The 19,363-nt window shown below is 43.8% G+C and overlaps 1 protein-coding gene across 2 annotated transcripts in view; it reads right to left on the bottom strand.

Annotated features, from left to right (window-relative positions):
• LOC310800158 (arrestin red cell) overlaps positions 1 to 18,872 on the bottom strand; it is an 80,615-nt gene extending 61,743 nt beyond the window's left edge. For both annotated transcript variants that reach the window (XM_083662744.1, XM_083662745.1), the window contains exons 1-4: positions 18,685 to 18,872; positions 1,288 to 1,318; positions 964 to 1,024; positions 827 to 871 (exon numbers count right to left, since the gene is read on the bottom strand). In XM_083662744.1, the coding sequence (XP_083518870.1) occupies positions 827 to 871; positions 964 to 1,024; positions 1,288 to 1,318; positions 18,685 to 18,707 (160 nt within the window). In that variant the 5' untranslated portion in view covers positions 18,708 to 18,872. The remainder of the gene's footprint in view (positions 1 to 826; positions 872 to 963; positions 1,025 to 1,287; positions 1,319 to 18,684) is intronic.
• Between the last annotated feature and the right edge of the window lie 491 nt (positions 18,873 to 19,363).

The following is a 19,363-nucleotide window of genomic DNA, read 5'->3' as shown; positions in this document are numbered from 1 at the left end:
ATAGATATTTTCTATCAAAATGCTTTACAGCAGTGGGTCTCCGGTACCCCCTTTCCCTGATTTCTGAATCCAAAAAACCCCCTTTACCTGAATACAACATCCTACTTAGAAAAACAAACAAAACTATTGATGCAATAAATGAATGATAACCCACCTTTTGAAGAATATAACATTACAAAATAAGAAATGGAGATTTATTTTAACGTTTCATTTATTTTTATGATTTATTCTTACATTTTTCCATTTTCCCCTTTCTCTCAAGTATCAGATTTCTTTGCTGATTTGGTGTGAATAGTCTCACAGAGAAGGAACACTCCGCCCATTTTCAACCAGCTTTGTATCATTAGAACATCAGTAGTATATCGGAAAACTGTAAACTGTTTTGAAGTCTGTCATTTAATGTGACAGTTATTGAGTGTTAAAGTGTGGACCAGTGACATCACTGGTCCACACTAACTCAAATGAATAACTCATTAACTCAAATCAACTCTCAATAACTGTCAAACTAGATGAACGACTTCAAAACCGTTTACAGTTTGAGAGTTGATTTGAGTTCATGAGTTATTCATTTGAGTTAGTGTGGACCAGTGATGTCACTGCGTGATGTCATGTCCTCTCTCTCTCTTTCTCGCTCAGGTGAGTGACGTCATGTCCTCTCTCTCTTTCTCGCTCAGGTGAGTGACGTCATGTCCTCTCTCTCTTTCTCGCTCAGGTGAGTGATGTCATGTCCTCTCTCTCTCTTTCTCGCTCAGGTGAGTGATGTCATGTCCTCTCTCTCTCTCAGGTGAAGTCAGAACAGAAGACGACTGGACGTTGGGTCTCCTACCTTTCCTGTCCTTCAGGTACTCTGGGTCCACCAGGATCACTCCGTCTGTAGGGGGGAGACAGATGATGACATGACATCAAACACATCTTTCTCTCCCTCTCTCTCTCTCTCTTCCTCCCTCCTCCTGTGTGACTCACCCACTGGGTCCACCTGGTCCAGGTGATCCACAAAGTCTCTCTTTCCCAGGTAGACGGTGACCTGCAGAGACCAGCTGGCTGTTAGCGCAACACAAACCTTCTCTGTTGGGGTTAAAAGACTTGACTTAATGAATTAAACAGTAGCACCCGTTACTGAGACTGACGGCAAAATCACTATGCTCTTCACTCTGTTACAGTCAGTGTGTGTGTGTGTGTGTGTGTGTGTGTGTGTGCGTGAGAGAGTGTGTGTGTGTGTGTGTGTGTGTGTGTGTGTGTGTGTGTGTGTGTGTGTGTGTGCGCGTGAGAGAGTGTGTGGAGACTCGCCTTGCAGTTGGGGCTTGACTTCTTGAAAACTCTGTGCAGATGGAAAGAAGGGAGGAGGAGATAGAAAGGGAGGAGATAGAAAGGGAGGAGGAGGAGCAGATGGAAAGGGAGGAGGAGATGGAAAGGAGGATGAGGAGCAGATGGAAAGAAGGGAGGAAGAGTTAGAAAGGGAGGAGGAGCAGATGGAAAGGGAGGAGGAGATAGAAAGGGAGGAGGAGGAGCAGATGGAAAGGGAGGAGGAGTTAGAAAGGAGTTAGAAAGGGAGGAGCAGCAGATTGAAAGGGGGAGGAGATAGAAAGGGAGGAGGAGGAGCAGATGGAAAGAAGGGAGGAGCAGATGGAAAGGGAGGAGAGGAGGAGATGAAAGAAGGGAGGAGCAGATGGAAAGGGAGGAGGAGCAGATGGAAAGGGAGGAGAGGAGGAGATGGAAAGGGAGGAGAGGAGGAGATGAAAGAAGGGAGGAGCAGATTGAAAGAAGGGGGGAGGAGATAGAAAGGGAGGAGGAGCAGATAGAAAGAAGGAGAAAAGAGAAGTGGCTGTCAGTCAGCTTCCTTTTTAATTGCTGACTTGCTTCACTGACACAGAGTTCAACTATTACATTCATACAGACTTTAGCTTCCATAACTCATACTCAGAAGTTGTTTTTTCAAAACTGCTTTATTTCAAGCTCAGGTCATACATTATATTAATCATACAAGTACTCACATGAAGGAATTAGCTATTTATTACCAAATAACATACAAACATATAACATACATACAATAATCATGCATGCTATGATACAACCTAAATGTAATGTCAAGGCAAATAAAGAGAAAGAAAAATAAATAAAATAAATGAAATTGAATATAGGAGGCTAACATAAAAGCTGTATATAACTATCCAGGCTTAAAATTGGACTGGATAGACCGATTTTTTATCCTATTTTTTATCCCCCATTAGTGCTAATTTATTTATTTATCCTGGTTGCTGCTCCACCCTCTGCCGATCTGGGGAGAGCCGAAACTGGCTCCATGCTTCCTCCAAGACATGGGCAGATAGCCAGCCGCTTCTTTTCACCTGACAGAGGAAGCTTCATTGGTAGGACATAGCTAGGGATGGGCGCGAGTACTCGGATACTCGAGCACTCGTTCATAACGTCAGTATTCGAGTAACGTTTCTGCTGTTCGGGTACTCGCCCCACTCCCCACCCCTTTAAAAATGGTCTAAGATCTACGTACGCATCGTCATGTGGATCTGGCAGCATGAACTGCATGGGCGTCAAGTCAGCCAGAATGTACAAGTACGTCATCCGCTTTGTTGCTTTCAAAATAAAACGCTTATTGTAACGTAACCTTATTTATTTTGAGTAATGCGTTACAGCTACAGTTTCACGCCATATAACATCACAACGAGTATTTTGATACAAGGTTTGCTGCTTCATTCGTTGAAATACCTTTTCTCCTCCAACGTGCATCAATAAGCTATTTACTTTTGTTTAAGTAACATTATTTTGAAAGTTTTAACCGGAAGTTTTCCAGATCATCCCGAAAATGGTGGCTGGAGATATGCTCCCGCACGCTTCTTCACAGCGCACGCCCGATAAAACTCATTCAAAACATTGCACTAGTTTACTGACTACACTGTCGTTTCCCATAACGTTAGTCACAAGAAATGTGGAGAAAGAATCACTTTTTGGGAGACAATCGCTTCATGGTGATCACTATTCAGCTGCAGCTGTAACGTTAATCACACTGGTCAGTTTTGACTTTTTGGCAGAACACCGGACCTTGTAATCCGTGGATTTACGTTAATGTAACAGTGATCATAAAGTAAAATGGATGATACTGGACAATAACCTGACATTGCTGGACAAGACATGGAAATGCCTTCGCTTGTTTCACAACGTGTCTGCTCCAAAGCGCTAATGCCATCCATCCAACCATCGGAGATACTGTCTGAGGTAGGCTTTAGATGTTAGCTTAGCGTCACCCAATATCAGTCAGTTCCTCTCCTGACAAAAAATGCTCCAGGTAGCGCTTTTTCCATGCAAAAATGCAAACGTAATGTGTGAACAGCCCCCCACACAGCAGATTACCCCTGCTCCGTCATTACCATAGTAATGACACAGACCCCCCCCCTCCCCCTGCGCGAGTGCTCGAGCACTCGTCCGTAATAGAAGGAGAGTACTCGACTATTTAAATTGTTTAAAATGCCCATCCCTAGACATAGCACGTGGGAGGTTCACGCTATTCCAACCAGTTCCCCTCCCTCCGAACAGGCGCCCTTAACGACCAGAGGAGGAACCACATTAGCAACCAGGATATTGCATGTTTTGGTGAAGGGGGTTCCTATATGAAGGAAACCCCCGGGAGGCACGGGGAGAACATGCAAACTCCACACAGAAAGGCCCTTTTTGACGACCCCACCCGGGCGGTGGGCACTCGAGGGCATGCGGACGGGCACGCATTCCTTCAGCGTTCACAGCGTCCCAGGTGGGAATCGAACCCAGGGCCTTCGAGCTGTGAGGCGACAGCGCTTACCACTGCACCACCGTACCCCCCACTAAATAATGCCAAATATACATTCATTCAAATAAATAAGCATTTGCTTTTGGGAGCCTGTGAGTTTGCATCCCTGTCATGTTTTGCAACAAGTTAGTCCGCTTATTTATTCAGCAATAACTTTGTTTTAGAAGTCTTGAACATACCAAGCCAACCAAAAATTTGAAACTATTTTTCTAGAATACATTTTTTAAGTGATGCAAAAAATAACAAACCCGTAAACAGTTTTTCAGACATTCATTTAGTTTTGACAGTTACTGAGAGTGATGTCGCCCAGTGATGTCATTTTGTGCATGAATGACATCACTGGTCCACACCTTAACTCAAATCAACTCTCAACCGTCCTTTGATGTACTGACCCAGTGGTAATTAAAAGGGGAGAAAAGGGAGATTTCGAGTGCTAGAAACTAGCGATGACGTTGCCCTTTGCTCCGTGAATAAACCACCACACGCTTCAAACTCTCAACACAAAAAGTGCACTAAACGATTCTGACTCAATTGATCAGCACTATTCCTCCTGATTGATTGATGTGGCTGAGTGACACAATTATGGCTAAAAATTATTGACTGCAGAATGAAAGAAAATGATGTGCGGTTTGAGAAGCTGCCCAGCGGCTGACATGTATTTCAGTAAAGAGGAAGGAAATGGTGAAGAGGAGAAGAAGTCAGCTGACAGCAACACTTCTGCAAACTGCAGCTCACAGGCCTGACGCATCGGTGCTTATAATGCAGACATAATGCATACAACTAATAGGCTGCTATTTCTCATTGTATCGTCTATATATTTTGTTAAAGTCGAGCTGAACCCAAAAATGACTTTTATTTTCTTTTAGTTCAAATACCTGGGTATGCAGTGCACCTATTTAATAATGTATGCAAAGCAAATCACAACAATCTAATTTATTTCGTTTTTCACACTTTTTCACATCAAAAGTTCATTTTTCAAGATTTCATTGATAACAGTAATGTACAGTTTGCTGACGTCACCTAGTACTATCAAATTTCTAGCCCATTTCAACCAATCATATCACGACATGCAGCTGTCAATCAAATCTTCATTTCAGGATAATTTTCTCTTCCAAATGAAGTAGAAAATGGCGCCTAGTGCCTGTCATCTGGCAGAATTCCTATCCCATAAACTAACTACTAACTTGGCCAATTGTTAGAAACATGAACAAAAAAACAAAACTATAATCTCTAAGAATGCAAAGAAATGTAACTGGCTCGTTAAAACGCGCATTCCAGGGATATCGTATTTACAGCAGCGATAATTCCGCGCGCATCCGAGAGCTTGGTTGTCAGGGGTCGCACTTTGGAGATTCCAGGCCGACGTGCTGCACTCTCCGCTCGGCAACATGAAGGCAGCTGGCTGCCTGCGGCTCGCTGAGCTCCACTCCTCCCATCAGAAGGCTCTTCCCGAGGGGAGCGCCACAACAACACACTGAATCCCACTCGATTTGGAGGTGGAACACGCCAGGATTGGCCAAAGCCCAATCCAGTCCCCAGAATTGTCAAATAAAATCATCGACATGATACTATGACCCGCCTCTCAACCTGTCATCTTAGACAAACTATGTTTTCAGTCTGAAACGGACTCATTATGCACGTGACGAACGGGTTCAGTTCGACTTTAAATTTGTCAACTTTGACAAGGCTAGTGCACCCCCACTAAATTCAGGTGCACCCCAAGTCAATTTGTCCTGGCTGGAACAGGTCTGGAGATCTGCTCTGAGCTGAGTCACAGTCTAACCACACACACACACACATGCACACACACTAGGGATGGGCATCGAATTTCGAATTTTCGAATAATCGTTGTTATTATCAAGGTCGACTTTTATTATTGAAATTCGAAATTCAAAAAAAAAAAAAAAAATTGAGTGAAATGTTGCATTGTCTCCCCTGATTCTAAGTATAGTCAAATCGCTTGGTTTGAGCAAGTAAAACAATTTTTATAAGCATTTTAAGCAAGGTTTATGGAAAAATGAATGGCGGATGAAATCCCATGAAGAGGGAGAGGGGGTGACTTTGGCACCCCTTTGGCACTCAGACCTGAGCCTACTAAATATTTAATGAACCACTCATGATTGTCAAAACTGTTTTTTATTTTCGAAAATGTCAATGTCATGTAACATGTTCTTTACTTCAGTGGTGCAATGCTTGTTTGAGCTAAAAATCCACAGCAGAAGCTTTTTATATTAATTAAAGGAGAATTTCGGTTTTTTACACCACGGTCCTCATTTCCAGTTTAGAATATGATGTTTTACTCACCGAAATAGTTTTGCGTCATTCGGATGCCCAGGGAAGATTTTGAGCTCCGAGTACACTCTTCAAACAGGCTAGAACCGCTAGAACGTGAGCCCACGGGGCATTCTGCACGGCAGTGCACGCGCTCTCTAAATGACACTTTTTCTGTCAGATCACGGTTCATTATGGTTGTAAATATAATTATCTAGCTAATAGCTACAAGCTAGGCTAACAACAACACCGGAGTCAGCGTTGATCTGCCCCGGTGGGGTTACAGTGCGTATCGTCCCCCTCTGTGAAACCACTTCTTCAGAGAAACCACAGAAGGGGGACGATACGCACTGTAACCCCACCGGGGCAGATCAACGCTGACTCCGGTGTTGTTGTTAGCCTAGCTTGTAGCTATTAGCTAGATAATTATATTTACAACCATAATGAACCGTGATCTGACAGAAAAAGTGTCATTTAGAGAGCGCGTGCACTGCCGTGCAGAATGCCCCGTGGGCTCACGTTCTAGCGGTTCTAGCCTGTTTGAAGAGTGTACTCGGAGCTCAAAATCTTCCCTGGGCATCCGAATGACGCAAAACTATTTCGGTGAGTAAAACATCATATTCTAAACTGGAAATGAGGACCGTGGTGTAAAAAACCGAAATTCTCCTTTAATAAAGCCGTAGACTTAGAATCAGGGGAGACAATGCAACATTTCACTCACAAAAAAAAAAATGCACCATCATCATCATCATCATCATCTTCAAGCCTCTGCAGAGGATGTTGTCACAGTGGTTGCACATTGCCGCACACCAAACAGAACTGACACCTCTGCTCTGAGAACAGGAAGCAGGCTAAGATCTCACAGATCAAACACAGATCTCTACGTTCTCTACCGCTAAACCAACCCACCAAACACAGATCTCTACATGACCCCTAACCCAACTAGGGCTGCAGCTATCGATTATTTTAGTCATCGAGTGTTCTACGAATGAATCCATCGATTAATCGAGTAATCGGATAAGAACTACTTTTGCGTTATTTACTTTATTGTATTTTACAGTTTAACATTTTTCAGAATAACCCATGAAGACAGAAAACAAAAACAAGCTCAGACACAGAGAAAAAAAGGGGGAAAATGTGTATCGATACATAAATCCCAGTATCGATATTTTAAAATGCATTTTACCCCGTTATTTTATTTTGTTTTTTTACGCGTTAGTCTCGCGTGGTTTAGTTCTTAGCGCAACGTGATCTCAGCCAGATCTCATGAGATCTCTCGTTGTGATTTTCAGACCGTGCTTCAGACTGAAAAAACAAACATGGCGGAGGCTGCTCTACTCACGGTACCGCCGCATCTAAAGGCAGATGTCTGGTGGCATTTTGGCTTCAAAACGCAGGAAGACAGCGAAGAGCTGGACAAAAGCGACGGCGTACGCCAGATTTGCAAAACGGAGGTGAAATACGGTGGCAACGCGACAAATCTCCGGAGCCGTTTGACGAGGCATCACCCAGATACGCAAGGCAGGAAACAAGTCAGCAACAAGGCTTTGGAATTATTTACCTATCATAATGCAAGAGGTTGTTCAATACATTTGAGAGCATGATTTATCAATTTCACGTTCAGATTTTGGACCCTTGGACAGATTTACTCTGCTTGTCCTCAAACTATACGCTCGCGCTCAAAACTTTACGCTCGTGCTCAAAACTTTTCTTTATGGACAGATTTCATGCACTCACTAGGGCTGGGTCGGTTTGAAAATTTTAAAACCGGTTCGATATTGCCGTCTAAACCGGATCGAACCGGTATACCGATTTTTTTTGGAATTAGTTTTTTTTTTTTTTAAGCAGGGATCCCGAGTGTGGCCCATAACTGTCTGTAGTGCAACTTCAGTCCACCTGATAGCGATAATACACCTCTAAGCTGGTATTGTCAAGGCATGGGTCGGTTTGAACATTTTGAAACCGGTTCGATATTCCCCAAAAAACCGTATCAAAGCGGCTGCAGTTGGTGGCGATAATGCACCTCTAAGCTGGTATGCTGCCAACCAGCACGAACACTGAATACAAATAAGCAGAACCTTTTAACTGTAACAACACACTGTTTTTATTTCTCATAACTATTCAGCTTAACTTTTCTTCAAACATCCACATAATAAACAAAATAAGACTTTTGCCTACTAGTGCAACTTGAGAAGAGGCTAATACGAACAATAGTGCAATCAGAATGGACTGGCAAAAAAAAAAAAAATGTTTTTTTTTTTTTTTTAATTAGGTTTTTTCGGTTTGCACGTGATCAAACCGGTTTGGGCTCGTACACCGAACCGAACCGGTAAAACCGGAAATCGACCCATGCCTAGCACTCACACTCAAATATCCCCTGCTCACGCTTAGATTTTCTCTGCTTGTGCTCAAACTCTGTGCTTCCATTCAAATGTCTCCCCTTTCCATTCAAACTGAGTGTGCTCTCTCTTGGAATTTTTCTTGGATCTTTTGTCTGCGCTCGGACTATCAGAAACCCACAACCAATAGGATGCCAGGATAGTGTCACATGATCCCTGACCCAGCAATCATGTGACACTATCCTGGCATTCTATTGGCTGTGGATTTCTGACAGGATTGTTGCACAACAAATCTGAGCGAAGAGAAGAGATCCAAGAGCAGAAGTTTCAAGAGCGCACAGAAGCAGTTTGGAGGGGAGGGGAGGAGAGGACATTTACATGCAGGCACCGAGTTTGAGCGCGAACAGAGGAAATGTAAGTGTGAGCAGGGGATTTTTGAGTACGAGTGCAGGAAATCTGTCCAAGCAGAAGACTTTTGAGTGTGAGCGTACAGTTTGAGGATAAGCAGAGCAAATTTAAGCACACGCGGGGGCTTTTTGAGGACAAGGGTCCAAAATATGAACGTGAAATTGATAAATCATTAGGGCTGTGGCGATTCACTTATCTCCCGATTCGATACTATCACGATTCTTGGGTGCCGATTCGATTTATATTGCGATTCTTAAGTATTGCGATTCTACGATTATTGCGATTCGATATTACGATTATTGCGATTCGATATTACGATTTTTGTTTATTTTTTTCTTTTCTTTTTCAGTTTGTTTGCTTTTTTACACTAGATTAGAACATGGGAAAAGTTGAATCATGAGTAGGGCTGGGCGATATAGTTAAAAACAGGGGCGGACTGGGATCATAATTCAGGCCGGGCATTAGATACCAAGCAGGCCAGGCCGATATGGGCCGACGCGCGTGAAATTTGGGCCGTTTGAAGCCAGATTTGGGCCGTTTGAAGTCCAATTTTACAATGAGATGCACCCACTTTAACCCTGAAGTGTAATTATTACTTCAGACTAACTAATAAAGTAATAAAACCACTAGTAAACCAGTAGGCGGCGCCTGGCCTGCTGTTCAGTGAGTGGCCTGCCTGCAAGCACCCAAAAAAAAAAAAAAAAAAAAAAAAAATTGCGATTATCGATTCTGGAATAAAAGATCCATTAAAAAAATCGTGACATTAAAAATCGCGATACTTAGGTGAATCGATTTTTTTCCCCCACCCCTATAAATCATGCTCTCAAATTGCTTGAAGGACCTCTTGCTTTTAGATAGGCAAATAATTCCATACAAGCCAGCAACAATCCTCGCTGGAGAAAGCATTTGCGTGCGAGCTTCCATCCACTTCTCCACGTGCACAAAAAATAACATCGGCTCTGGCAAGTTTCATTTGCAAAGATCTGCGGCCGTACAGCGTTGTAGAAAATGTTGGCTTGCGAAGCCTCGTTAAGTCACTTGAACCGCGCTACGTGCTACCGTCACGCAAACAACCGAGTGAAGTGGCAATCCCAAAGCCGTATGAAGAGGTGAAACAGAACGTCTCAACTTCAACTGAAGTCAGCAGAGAGAGGCGCTATAACTTGCGACAGCTGTGTGCCTTTTAAACATGTTTGCGCGGTAGCATCTATCAAAAACAAGAAATGTGATAGGAAACAGCTTTAGCGAATTTGTAACCAAACAAAAACAAATCAAGTCATATCTGACTTGTTTTAAATTTATTTCTCCCCACAAAAGTTTGATAGCCTATCAGTCAGTCAGCTCCTATCCTCTCCACAGTGTGGATGCACAGTCTGCCTGCCTGACAAATCTGGAGACTTCAAAAAACATGTTTTAACGGAGTCCATTGACAACGAGGGGTGGCAATGTGCCAAAAATGCCTTCGTGAAGCTACATAAAGCCGCGCAGTCAAAATAGTGGTCGGACTGTCGTCAATCACTGTGGGTGATTTATTTTATGACATTCAAGTCATATCTGACTAGTTTGAAATGTATTTCTCCCCACAAAACTTTGATAGCCTATCAGTCAGAGTCAGTCAGCTCCTATCCACTCCGCAGTGTGGGCGCACAGTAGCGTCAGGGACGATGAAAATTAATTTGGGGATGGAGCCATACGATAGCCTAAACACGCTCTGCTCGTTATGAACAGCGTTAAAAATGACATGCCACACACACACGCACACTAAACAGACATGCGGGCACTGGCAGAGAGACAAACAGGCAGATAGAGCGGCACGCATTGCGCAAAAAGTGTCAGAATGTCGGCTGCTCTTTGTGATCGTTGTTTCATTTGCTTCAGTCATCCTGCTGCCTCGTATTCTCAGGAGAGCGCGTTTCTGCTCCACTTTTCACTTTCCTTCCCCGCTGCCTCTCTGCAGTCAAGCCAGCCCTCACCTTGGAAAGCACGGTCATTCTAGCGCCCACTTAACAAATCAAGCCGTTTTTGCAGCACTTGAGGAAACCGTGAGTTTGCTCGTTGATATAAGCGATTGCCCGAACGATTCATTAATTAATAAACTAGCGAACGTGAAGTGAGTCACGAAGAGCCACACCCGCCCACTCAGACATATGCGGATCATATCGTTCCACTGTTTAACATGACCAGCGCTTGCGTGGAAGCGGATCTTATACCGGTGGTCGAGGTAGATAAGATACGGAGTCTCGGGAGTGCGCGTAGTCCGGCTAATTGTTGTTTAACATGCAGGCCAACCGGCTAGGTGCAGGTTATAATACGGATTCCACTGCATGTTAAGAAGTGGCTCTGGACATCCAGAGCTACGGATTCGTACCTGACAATTACTTTTCATTACATCGACAACGACTGGAGCGAGCCTCATATCCCATGTTTTACAAACTCGGGTTAATTGGATTCAAGGTATGCTTATGCTTACTTAACTGAAGCTGCTCGTCTGGAGCGAGTGGAGGCATCTAATGTCAGTTATAGAAATAACTGAGTGTTACACTACAGTATTTGTATACGACGGTTTATTTATTATCCTGATCATGAATATTTATTTGATCTTTCAACAGCAACAAGCTGATGGCGATGGAGCTGCTGTGCCTGTACAGCAGGAAGACGAGGAGGATCAGCGGCATCATCCACTTCAACAAGGACCAAGTCCTGATCCTCCTCCACCAAAGAGATGGAAGGAGCCTTCTTGTGCACCGATGTCTCTCCTGGGTCCAGCAGCCTACAAGCCAGAAGCAGCGGTGCCACCAGGGAGAAGTGCAGCTGAGAAGAAGGCACAGGATGAAGATCAACAGATAACAGAGAAGTAGATCCTGCTCCACTCTCTCTGAAGATCCACTGAGCTGGTGGATGAGACATGATGCGGGTTTACCCACCTCCTAGCTCGCTAAGCCAAGCGCTATATTTGTGTGCAGGGGGAACCAGAGTCCCTTCTGAGAGAGTGTTCTCAACCGCCGGCGATATTATTACAGCCTCACTCCAGAACATGTATACCAGCTAGGGCTGGGTATCGCCACTGACTTCCCGATACGATACGATTCCCATACACAAGGTCCCAAGTCGATACGATTTCCGATACGATTCGATATCGATATTTTAGTGACAATACCAGTTTTGCCTTGATAATGGAAGAGATTCTCAAATAACTAATGCTGTAAATTGTACAAGGAACCCTCTAAACTGGTGCATATGAATATTTACTTTAGGAATTGACCATAAAGCAAGCCGTTACATTATGTAATTCTTTTTTTATTTACACATGACCAACATAGTCATTCAACATCTTATCTTTCTTTACAGTCGTCTGTCTCTTTCTTTAGTCTTCTGTGAGAAGCCAAACAAATTTAGATTTCCACTATACAACAGAATCATTGAACAGCAGCATGTTGTAAACAGTGTTTCATAAAGTATAAATGCTTTGTAAATTAAATTAAATAAAATACAGCTCATGAACATTTCCAGTTCACAAACATTATAGTGCAAACAGATTTGAGGTCTGTACATCTGGCTCATGGTGCATGCACAATGCACATGTAGCCTACAGTATTTATGTTTTTGTTTCAACTACAAACATAAATAAACGTCAACTTGAAACTATGTTTTGTTAAGCAATTCATTTTGAATATCTATTACTATGGTAATGATGGAGCAGGGGTAATCTGCTGTGTGTGGGGCTGTTCACACATAACGGTTGCATGTTTGCATGGAAAAAGCACTACCTGTAGCACTTTTTGTGAGGAGAGGGACCATTAGGTGACGTTAGCTGCAGCTGTTAGCCTACCTCCGATCTCCGGTGGTTAGATGGCAGCATTGGTTAGCACTTCGTTCGAGCAGACTTGTGAAACAAGCAAAGGCTCATTTCCAATAGGCCTACATGTCCTGTATAATCCATTCTGCTTTAGGATCACTGTTACAGTAACGTAAATCCACGGATTACAAGGTTCGGTGTAGGGATGTTCATCAATTATCGAAAATCGATAATTGATCGTTAAGGATTGGAATCGATCCTGTGGCATTTGGATCGATTTTTTAATTATTAAAAAAAAAAAAAAAAAATTTGGACTAGGTTTGGGTGGAATTCATTCCTCCTCGCAACACTCCATTGCACAGCCGACTAACGTGAGGTGGAGCTCCATATAGTCTCTAGTTTTCTGGCTGGGCACGGGCCTTTGTGCCAAAAAAACTGTTTTAAACATGGGAAATTCACACCGGCATGCGCCGGGGACAGCAGTGTTGGAGAGGAGACACATTGAAATAAAGAGTTCATTGAGGAGAACACGTTGTCTTTCGTATTTTCTGCCATAGGCATTAATTTTGTAAAAAAAAAAAAAAATTGAAAATTGAAAATTGAAAATTTTCTAAGTATTAATATGATCGATAATCGATAATTGATCGTTAATTTTCACCAATTATCGATTTTGGAAAATTTTCAAAATGAACATCCCTAGTTCGGTGTTCTGCCAAAAAGTGAAAACTGACCAGTGACCATAACGTTAGCTGCAGCTAAATAGTGATCGCCATGAAGCAATAAAGTGATTCGTTCTCCACATTTCTTGTGGCTAACGTTATGGGACAATGACAGTGTAGTCAGTAAACTAGTGCCACGTTTTCAATGAGTTTTATCGGGCGTGCGTTATGGAGAAGCGTGCGTCTGTCTCGTGTCGTTAACGGGAGCGCATCTCCACCAGTCAATTTTCGTGATGAGCTGGGAAACTTCCGGTTAAAACTTTCGAAATAATATTACTTAAACAAAAGTAAATAGCTTATTGATGCACGTTGGATGAGAAAAAGCCTTGTATCAAAATACTCGTGATGTTAAAGGGACACAGTTAACTTGTGGACCAGTGATGTCATTCACGCACAAATGACATCACTGGTCCACAAGTTAACTCAAATCAACTCTCAGTAACTGTCAAACTAAATGAATGTCTGCAAAACTGTTTACGCTTTTCAGATATGTGTGAGATTATGGGGAAAATAAATCAGCATTGAAAATCGGCGGAGTGTCCCTTTAAGATTACGAGTGAAACTGTGTCTCTAAAGCATTACTCAAAATTAATATGAATGCCAATGTTACAATAAGGGTTTTATTTTGAAAGCCCTAAAGCAGATGACATACTTTTACATTCTGGCTGACTTGACTTCCCGTGCAGTTATGCCTGTCTGAAACAGCCATGCTGCCTGTATAGCCAGATCCACATGACGATGCGTGCGTACCATTTTTAAAGGGGTGGGGCGAGTATCCCAAACAGCAGAAACATTACCTGAGTACTGACGTTATGAACAAGTACTCGAGTACTCCTGCCCATCCCTAGTGGTGTATGCTCCAAAATACCTTCTAACGAGAGGAGGGGGGGATGTGCACAGCGCACTGAGTTGAGTTGTTTTGGAGTGGAGAATATAAACGGGACACTAGTCTCCACTCACCTGGCTAAGATTGGTGTCCAAAACAGTAGAAAAGGAGTAAAGCTGCGTTCGTTCACACCGACCTATTAAAGTTTTTCGCTGGCATCGAGTTTACATACAAAGTCAATGCAAACGAGCGATTGAGCGTATATTCGCCCGGGAGAAAAATCGCTGGGCGTCCGAGCGACAGAGACAGAGCGATAGGGAGAAAATACGCTCGTCGCCCCAGATGAAATATCCCAACTCGAGCGAAATTACGCTGGCATCAGTCGCTCGCTGCTCAACGCTGATTGGCTGCCGTGTGAGAGTGAGTCAAGGATCACACTGGCTTGGAACAAACCGCTGGTTTATTGTGTGGCAACAAACCGCATTGACAGCTGACAGCTGACCGTTCTTTTAATACATGCAGCTGACATGAAGTGAAGTCTGTACTACCGGTATGTAGCTCGCGTTAGGAGCACACTGCGATACCACAGCTGTGAAGAAAATGACACAGGACAGAGATACTAGACAGAGCAATATTCTTTACAATGTGGACATAATGAGATTAACACACACAAGCACACCTACAAGCACACCTGCAAAAGGACTACAAAAATGACTACAAAAATGGCTGCAAGTCAAAATCTTCGTTCAGCCCTTTTGGGGCTCGAGTGTCCAGGGTGAAAATCCAAAAGGCCTCTCTTTTAAGTAGTAGAGAGTTCTTAAAAGAGACGCCTTTTGGATTTTCACCCCTTGACACTCGAGCCCCAAAAGGGCTGAGCGAAGATTTTGACTTGCGGCCATTTTTGTAGTCATTTTTGTAGTCCTTTTGCAGGTGTGCTTGTTGTAGGTGTGCTTGTGTGTGTTAACCTCATTATGTCCACATTGTAAAGAATCTTGCTCTGTCTAGTATCTCTGTCCTGTGTCATTTTCTTCACAGCTGTGGTATCTACTATCTTCATATACTTTTTTACTACTACCACAATTTCAAAGTAGTAGAGACCACCTTGTAATAGTCACACTTTCTTCTTAAACATTACATTTCATTATGACGCTTTGTACCTGATAACCCTAGTTTATGTGATATTCAAGTTGTTCTGAAAACTTCCATTACGTACTTGTCCTTTGAGACAATTACGTTTTGATATTGCCAGTTGCTATTTGATTATTGTGTATACTGGTCGAACAAGTGCACTGTATGTTTAATTCTATGTATCACATGATGTGTCAGGTGACCCCTGCGAGGGTACTTAACACGTTCAGTGCCAGCGACGCCATATGGCGTCATTAGAAATTTACCGTACAGTGCCAGCGACGCCAAATGGCGTCATAACTCCAAATTGTTTTTTTTGACGGGGGGGTGTCGATCTAAGCTTCTTACGTCGCCTCTAACAATATTGTAGCTATTGGAGGTCGATAACCTATTTTACAAACCCATTAGGTGGCGACAGCACTCTCCTGATCAGAGAAAAAGGAGCCAAACACACAGAAATAGTCACTGGGGAAAATGAGGAAATCGCATCGCATCCGTCCGTATGCATCGACGTGCCTCCATAAACGAGCACAACGCCAGCTGTGCCCCCAGCAGCAGCATCCGCTGTCACAACTGAGCACCTCCATGTACGCTGCAACAGCACATTCACATAATCAGCCTTATTATTCCGAACTGGAAGCATGCCAGCCCGTGACAAACACACGCGGAACCAAAAAGCTGAATGTCGCGCACCATTCACTGTGTGTGCGCAGCAAACTCAGCAGAGACTGAGAGCCACCAGACACATAAGACACACCCAGGAGGCGTGTGCAGTTGAGGGGGGGGGGGGGGGGGGAGCACGCAGAGCAGCCTACATCCATGAGAGCAGCATACACTTCACCCAGACAGACCCAGACATCAGAAAATTAGCTTCAGAGTCAGTGATGTGCTTGAAATGTTTAATTTCACAAAAGGCTCATTATCTCAGCTCGTAGAAAAAAAGGGATGTTTTTGCTTCAATCAAGCTATCTTCTCCGGCTCATAACTAAAGAACGGAAAATGGGATCAATAAACTTTTTTTTGCAGGTGATAGAAGAGAGTCTCATCGTTATTTGTGTGTGTTCAGTGTTTACATAGTAATTATTAAAAAAATTATATGACTGTTTTAAAATGCATTGCGGCCTATGTGGCACAGCAAGCAACCTTTTGCCCAAGGGCCTTGGCACTCAAAGTGTTAAGGGGTGTGTCCCTACACTTCATTCATGTCTGAGGAAGGGCTTTGCCCGAAATGTCACTTTGAACTGTAGCCTAAGCCACCAGGTTATAAGTAGTTCTCTAAAGTTGGCATCATACAACAAACTGAAAAATACGTGGTTCAAATTTGGATCTTAGAGGGCCACAAATAGGACGGAAGTCACAAATGTGACCACAAACCGATGTAAAGCAATCCACAAATGTGCAAAACCCGTTTCACATGTCTACAAATGGATCCACTAAATGTTTACAGAGTAAGTTATGCCTGTTGTGACTTTACACACCAATTTAAAATGCATGCTTGTGGATATGTGAGAGATGTGTGGATGGTCTTCTGTGGGGTTACAACTAGTAAAGTCCAATACAAACTTTCATATTCTCAGACTTTTCCACAGACAGTCTCGGGGCCCTTTCACACCTAAAAGTCCGGACCAAGGTCCGAACCAAACTCATGTTGTTGTTACATAGTATCCATTTGGTCCAGTAAGGTTCGCTTTCACACTGCAATGATCCCGGCGGACTTTAACATGACAGACCTACATCCTGTCGTCATCACCTGCGTGCGCTGCGTCTCCACTGATTGGCTCGTGGATGAGCGTGCGTCTGACGCCAGCGTCCCGGAACCGCTCCAAGGAATTTGCTCCTTGTTTACACCAGGTTTACACCAGGTTTACACCAGGTTTACACACCACAATGAATGAACAGATCCACTTTGTTGTCATTATAATGGCATTATTATGGCATCGCTACCAGCAACACCAGCTTCACTCGCAATACTCGAGATTAGTTCGAATTCGCCAAATGAACACCCTTGTTGTGCGCAAATTGTACCAACGCAGACAGGCAAGGAGGCGAAGACTGCAAGCCATCCTGTGAGCCTTTGCAACGTTTCGGGGGAGGCCGATAAGGCGAGTGGTATTCTGTTACAAAATATAAGCTGTCACGAGCGAATTGGTCCGATAGTGCGAACCTTCCAATAAAATGCTTTCACACTGCACAGGAAGCGAACCTTGGTCCAGCTTGGTCCGGACCGAGACCACCTCTTTTGGTCGGATCAAAGACTCGGTCTTTGGTCCGCACCATGGTCCGTGGGAGGTTTCACACCTGTCATTTTGGTTCGGATCAAACTGGAAAGTCCGAAAGTCCGGACCAAACGAGGTAGGTGTGAAAGCGCCCTCCCTCTGGATTCAGAGTTCAGACTTTTCCCCAGACAGTCTCACTCTGGATTCAGACTTTTCCCCAAACAGTCTCTCTCTGGATTCAGAACAAGGGCAGAAGTACGGAGAGCACACAAACAGCTTTTCTGACCTCAAGGTGGTGGACGGCTTAAATTGAGATGAGCCTGAGATAAGGTAACATAAGGTAAAGGGGAATACCTGTATATACTGACCCTGATACCTAAACTACCCCAGCGTGTCCATATATACACCAAAACAAACTCAATTTAAACATTTGCAAGTCAAATGTGGCTTTGGTTATCAGCAGGTTTATAACATAATTCAATCAACTTTGTGTGTCGTTAGTGTTCTGGTAGAATCAGCACACTAACGGTGACGCGAGTCCACTTTATTGCAACAAAATCTGTTATGTTCTGTTGCCTTGCTGCCTTGCTCAACGGCCAACACAGTGCTGACAGACTTGACAGCAATCAATACCGTAATATATACGTGTGTGTGTGTGTGTGTGTGTGTGTGTGTGTGTGTGTGTGTGTGTGTGTGTGTGTGTGTGTGTGTGTGTGTGTTTTAATTCGTACGTGTTTTGTTCTTCTACCCAAAACACACCGTGGTGGGCGGTAGCAGAGGGATGGAGCTCGCTTGTAAAAACTTGACATTTTCTTGTAAATAAAGTGGTGCCAGGTTGGATCAGCTATGTGCCGATTCTACCAGAAGACTCCAGCGAGTCACATCATGTATTTAACTATGTTATGGTGTATTAGCTGATCAGCAAAGCAACATTTAACTCGCAGATTAAAACGCTAGGTTTGGTTTGGTGTAGCCTACTACAGTACGTATAGTGACGCGCTGGGCTAGCTACTCATAACACAGGCTATTTTAGCTATTAGCTAGTTAGCCTTTTTAAAGTGTCCCTTTACTTGACTTTAGCTCAGGTCCATCTGGACCGGGAGGAGAATGCGTTAGCAGAGTGCGTGAGCTGCATGCTAACTTAGCAGTTAGCTGCGTTAGCCTAGCCGTGCGGTGCAGTCCTACCTGGTGCCCGCCTTGTCCCCCATCTCCTCGGCAGAAGATTCCGGATCAAATGAGAGCCTGTGGTCGGCTGTGTGTCGTGCTACAATGTCCGCTTCACACCAGCCGCACGTCCATCCAGATCCACATCTGTGCTGCTGTGTGTGTGTGTGTGTGTGTGTGTGTGTGTGTGTGTGTGTGTGCCGCTACTAGCTAGTTTGCCTAGCTAGATAGTATGCTAATTCAATTTAGCGCCGCCTCGGCTGCTCGGCTTCCTTCCGCAAAGGCAGGTCCTCCTGGGTCTGTCTGTGTGTTGTTGTTGTTGATCACGTTGCGCAACACGGAGACTCCCGGCAACATGAGCAACGTTAAGTATTAAAACGGGATTCACAGAGAGAAGCAAGAGTGACGCAGTACAGACCTATCTCAATGGTACAGACGGCACTGACCGTCTGTTATGTTATCATGAGCTTCAGTCCTGAGTGACTCCTGTGTGCATGTGTTTGAGGGAGAGGGGGGGGGGGGGGTCACCATCAGTCATCACCAGTGATGTCATAAATCCCACTGTGATGTCATAAATCCCAATGGTGTCATAAATCCCATGGTGACATCATCAGTGATGTCATAGACCACTGATAGTGATGTCATAAATGACATCAGTGATGTCACAAATTCACTCACTATAGCCTAAGCGAGTGACACT

Source organism: Poromitra crassiceps, assembly GCF_964638095.1.
Source record: "Poromitra crassiceps genome assembly, chromosome: 29".
Taxonomy (NCBI): domain Eukaryota; kingdom Metazoa; phylum Chordata; class Actinopteri; order Beryciformes; family Melamphaidae; genus Poromitra; species Poromitra crassiceps.
Note: the sequence above shows the minus strand (reverse complement) of the source record. Positions and strands in the feature narration are given on the sequence as shown.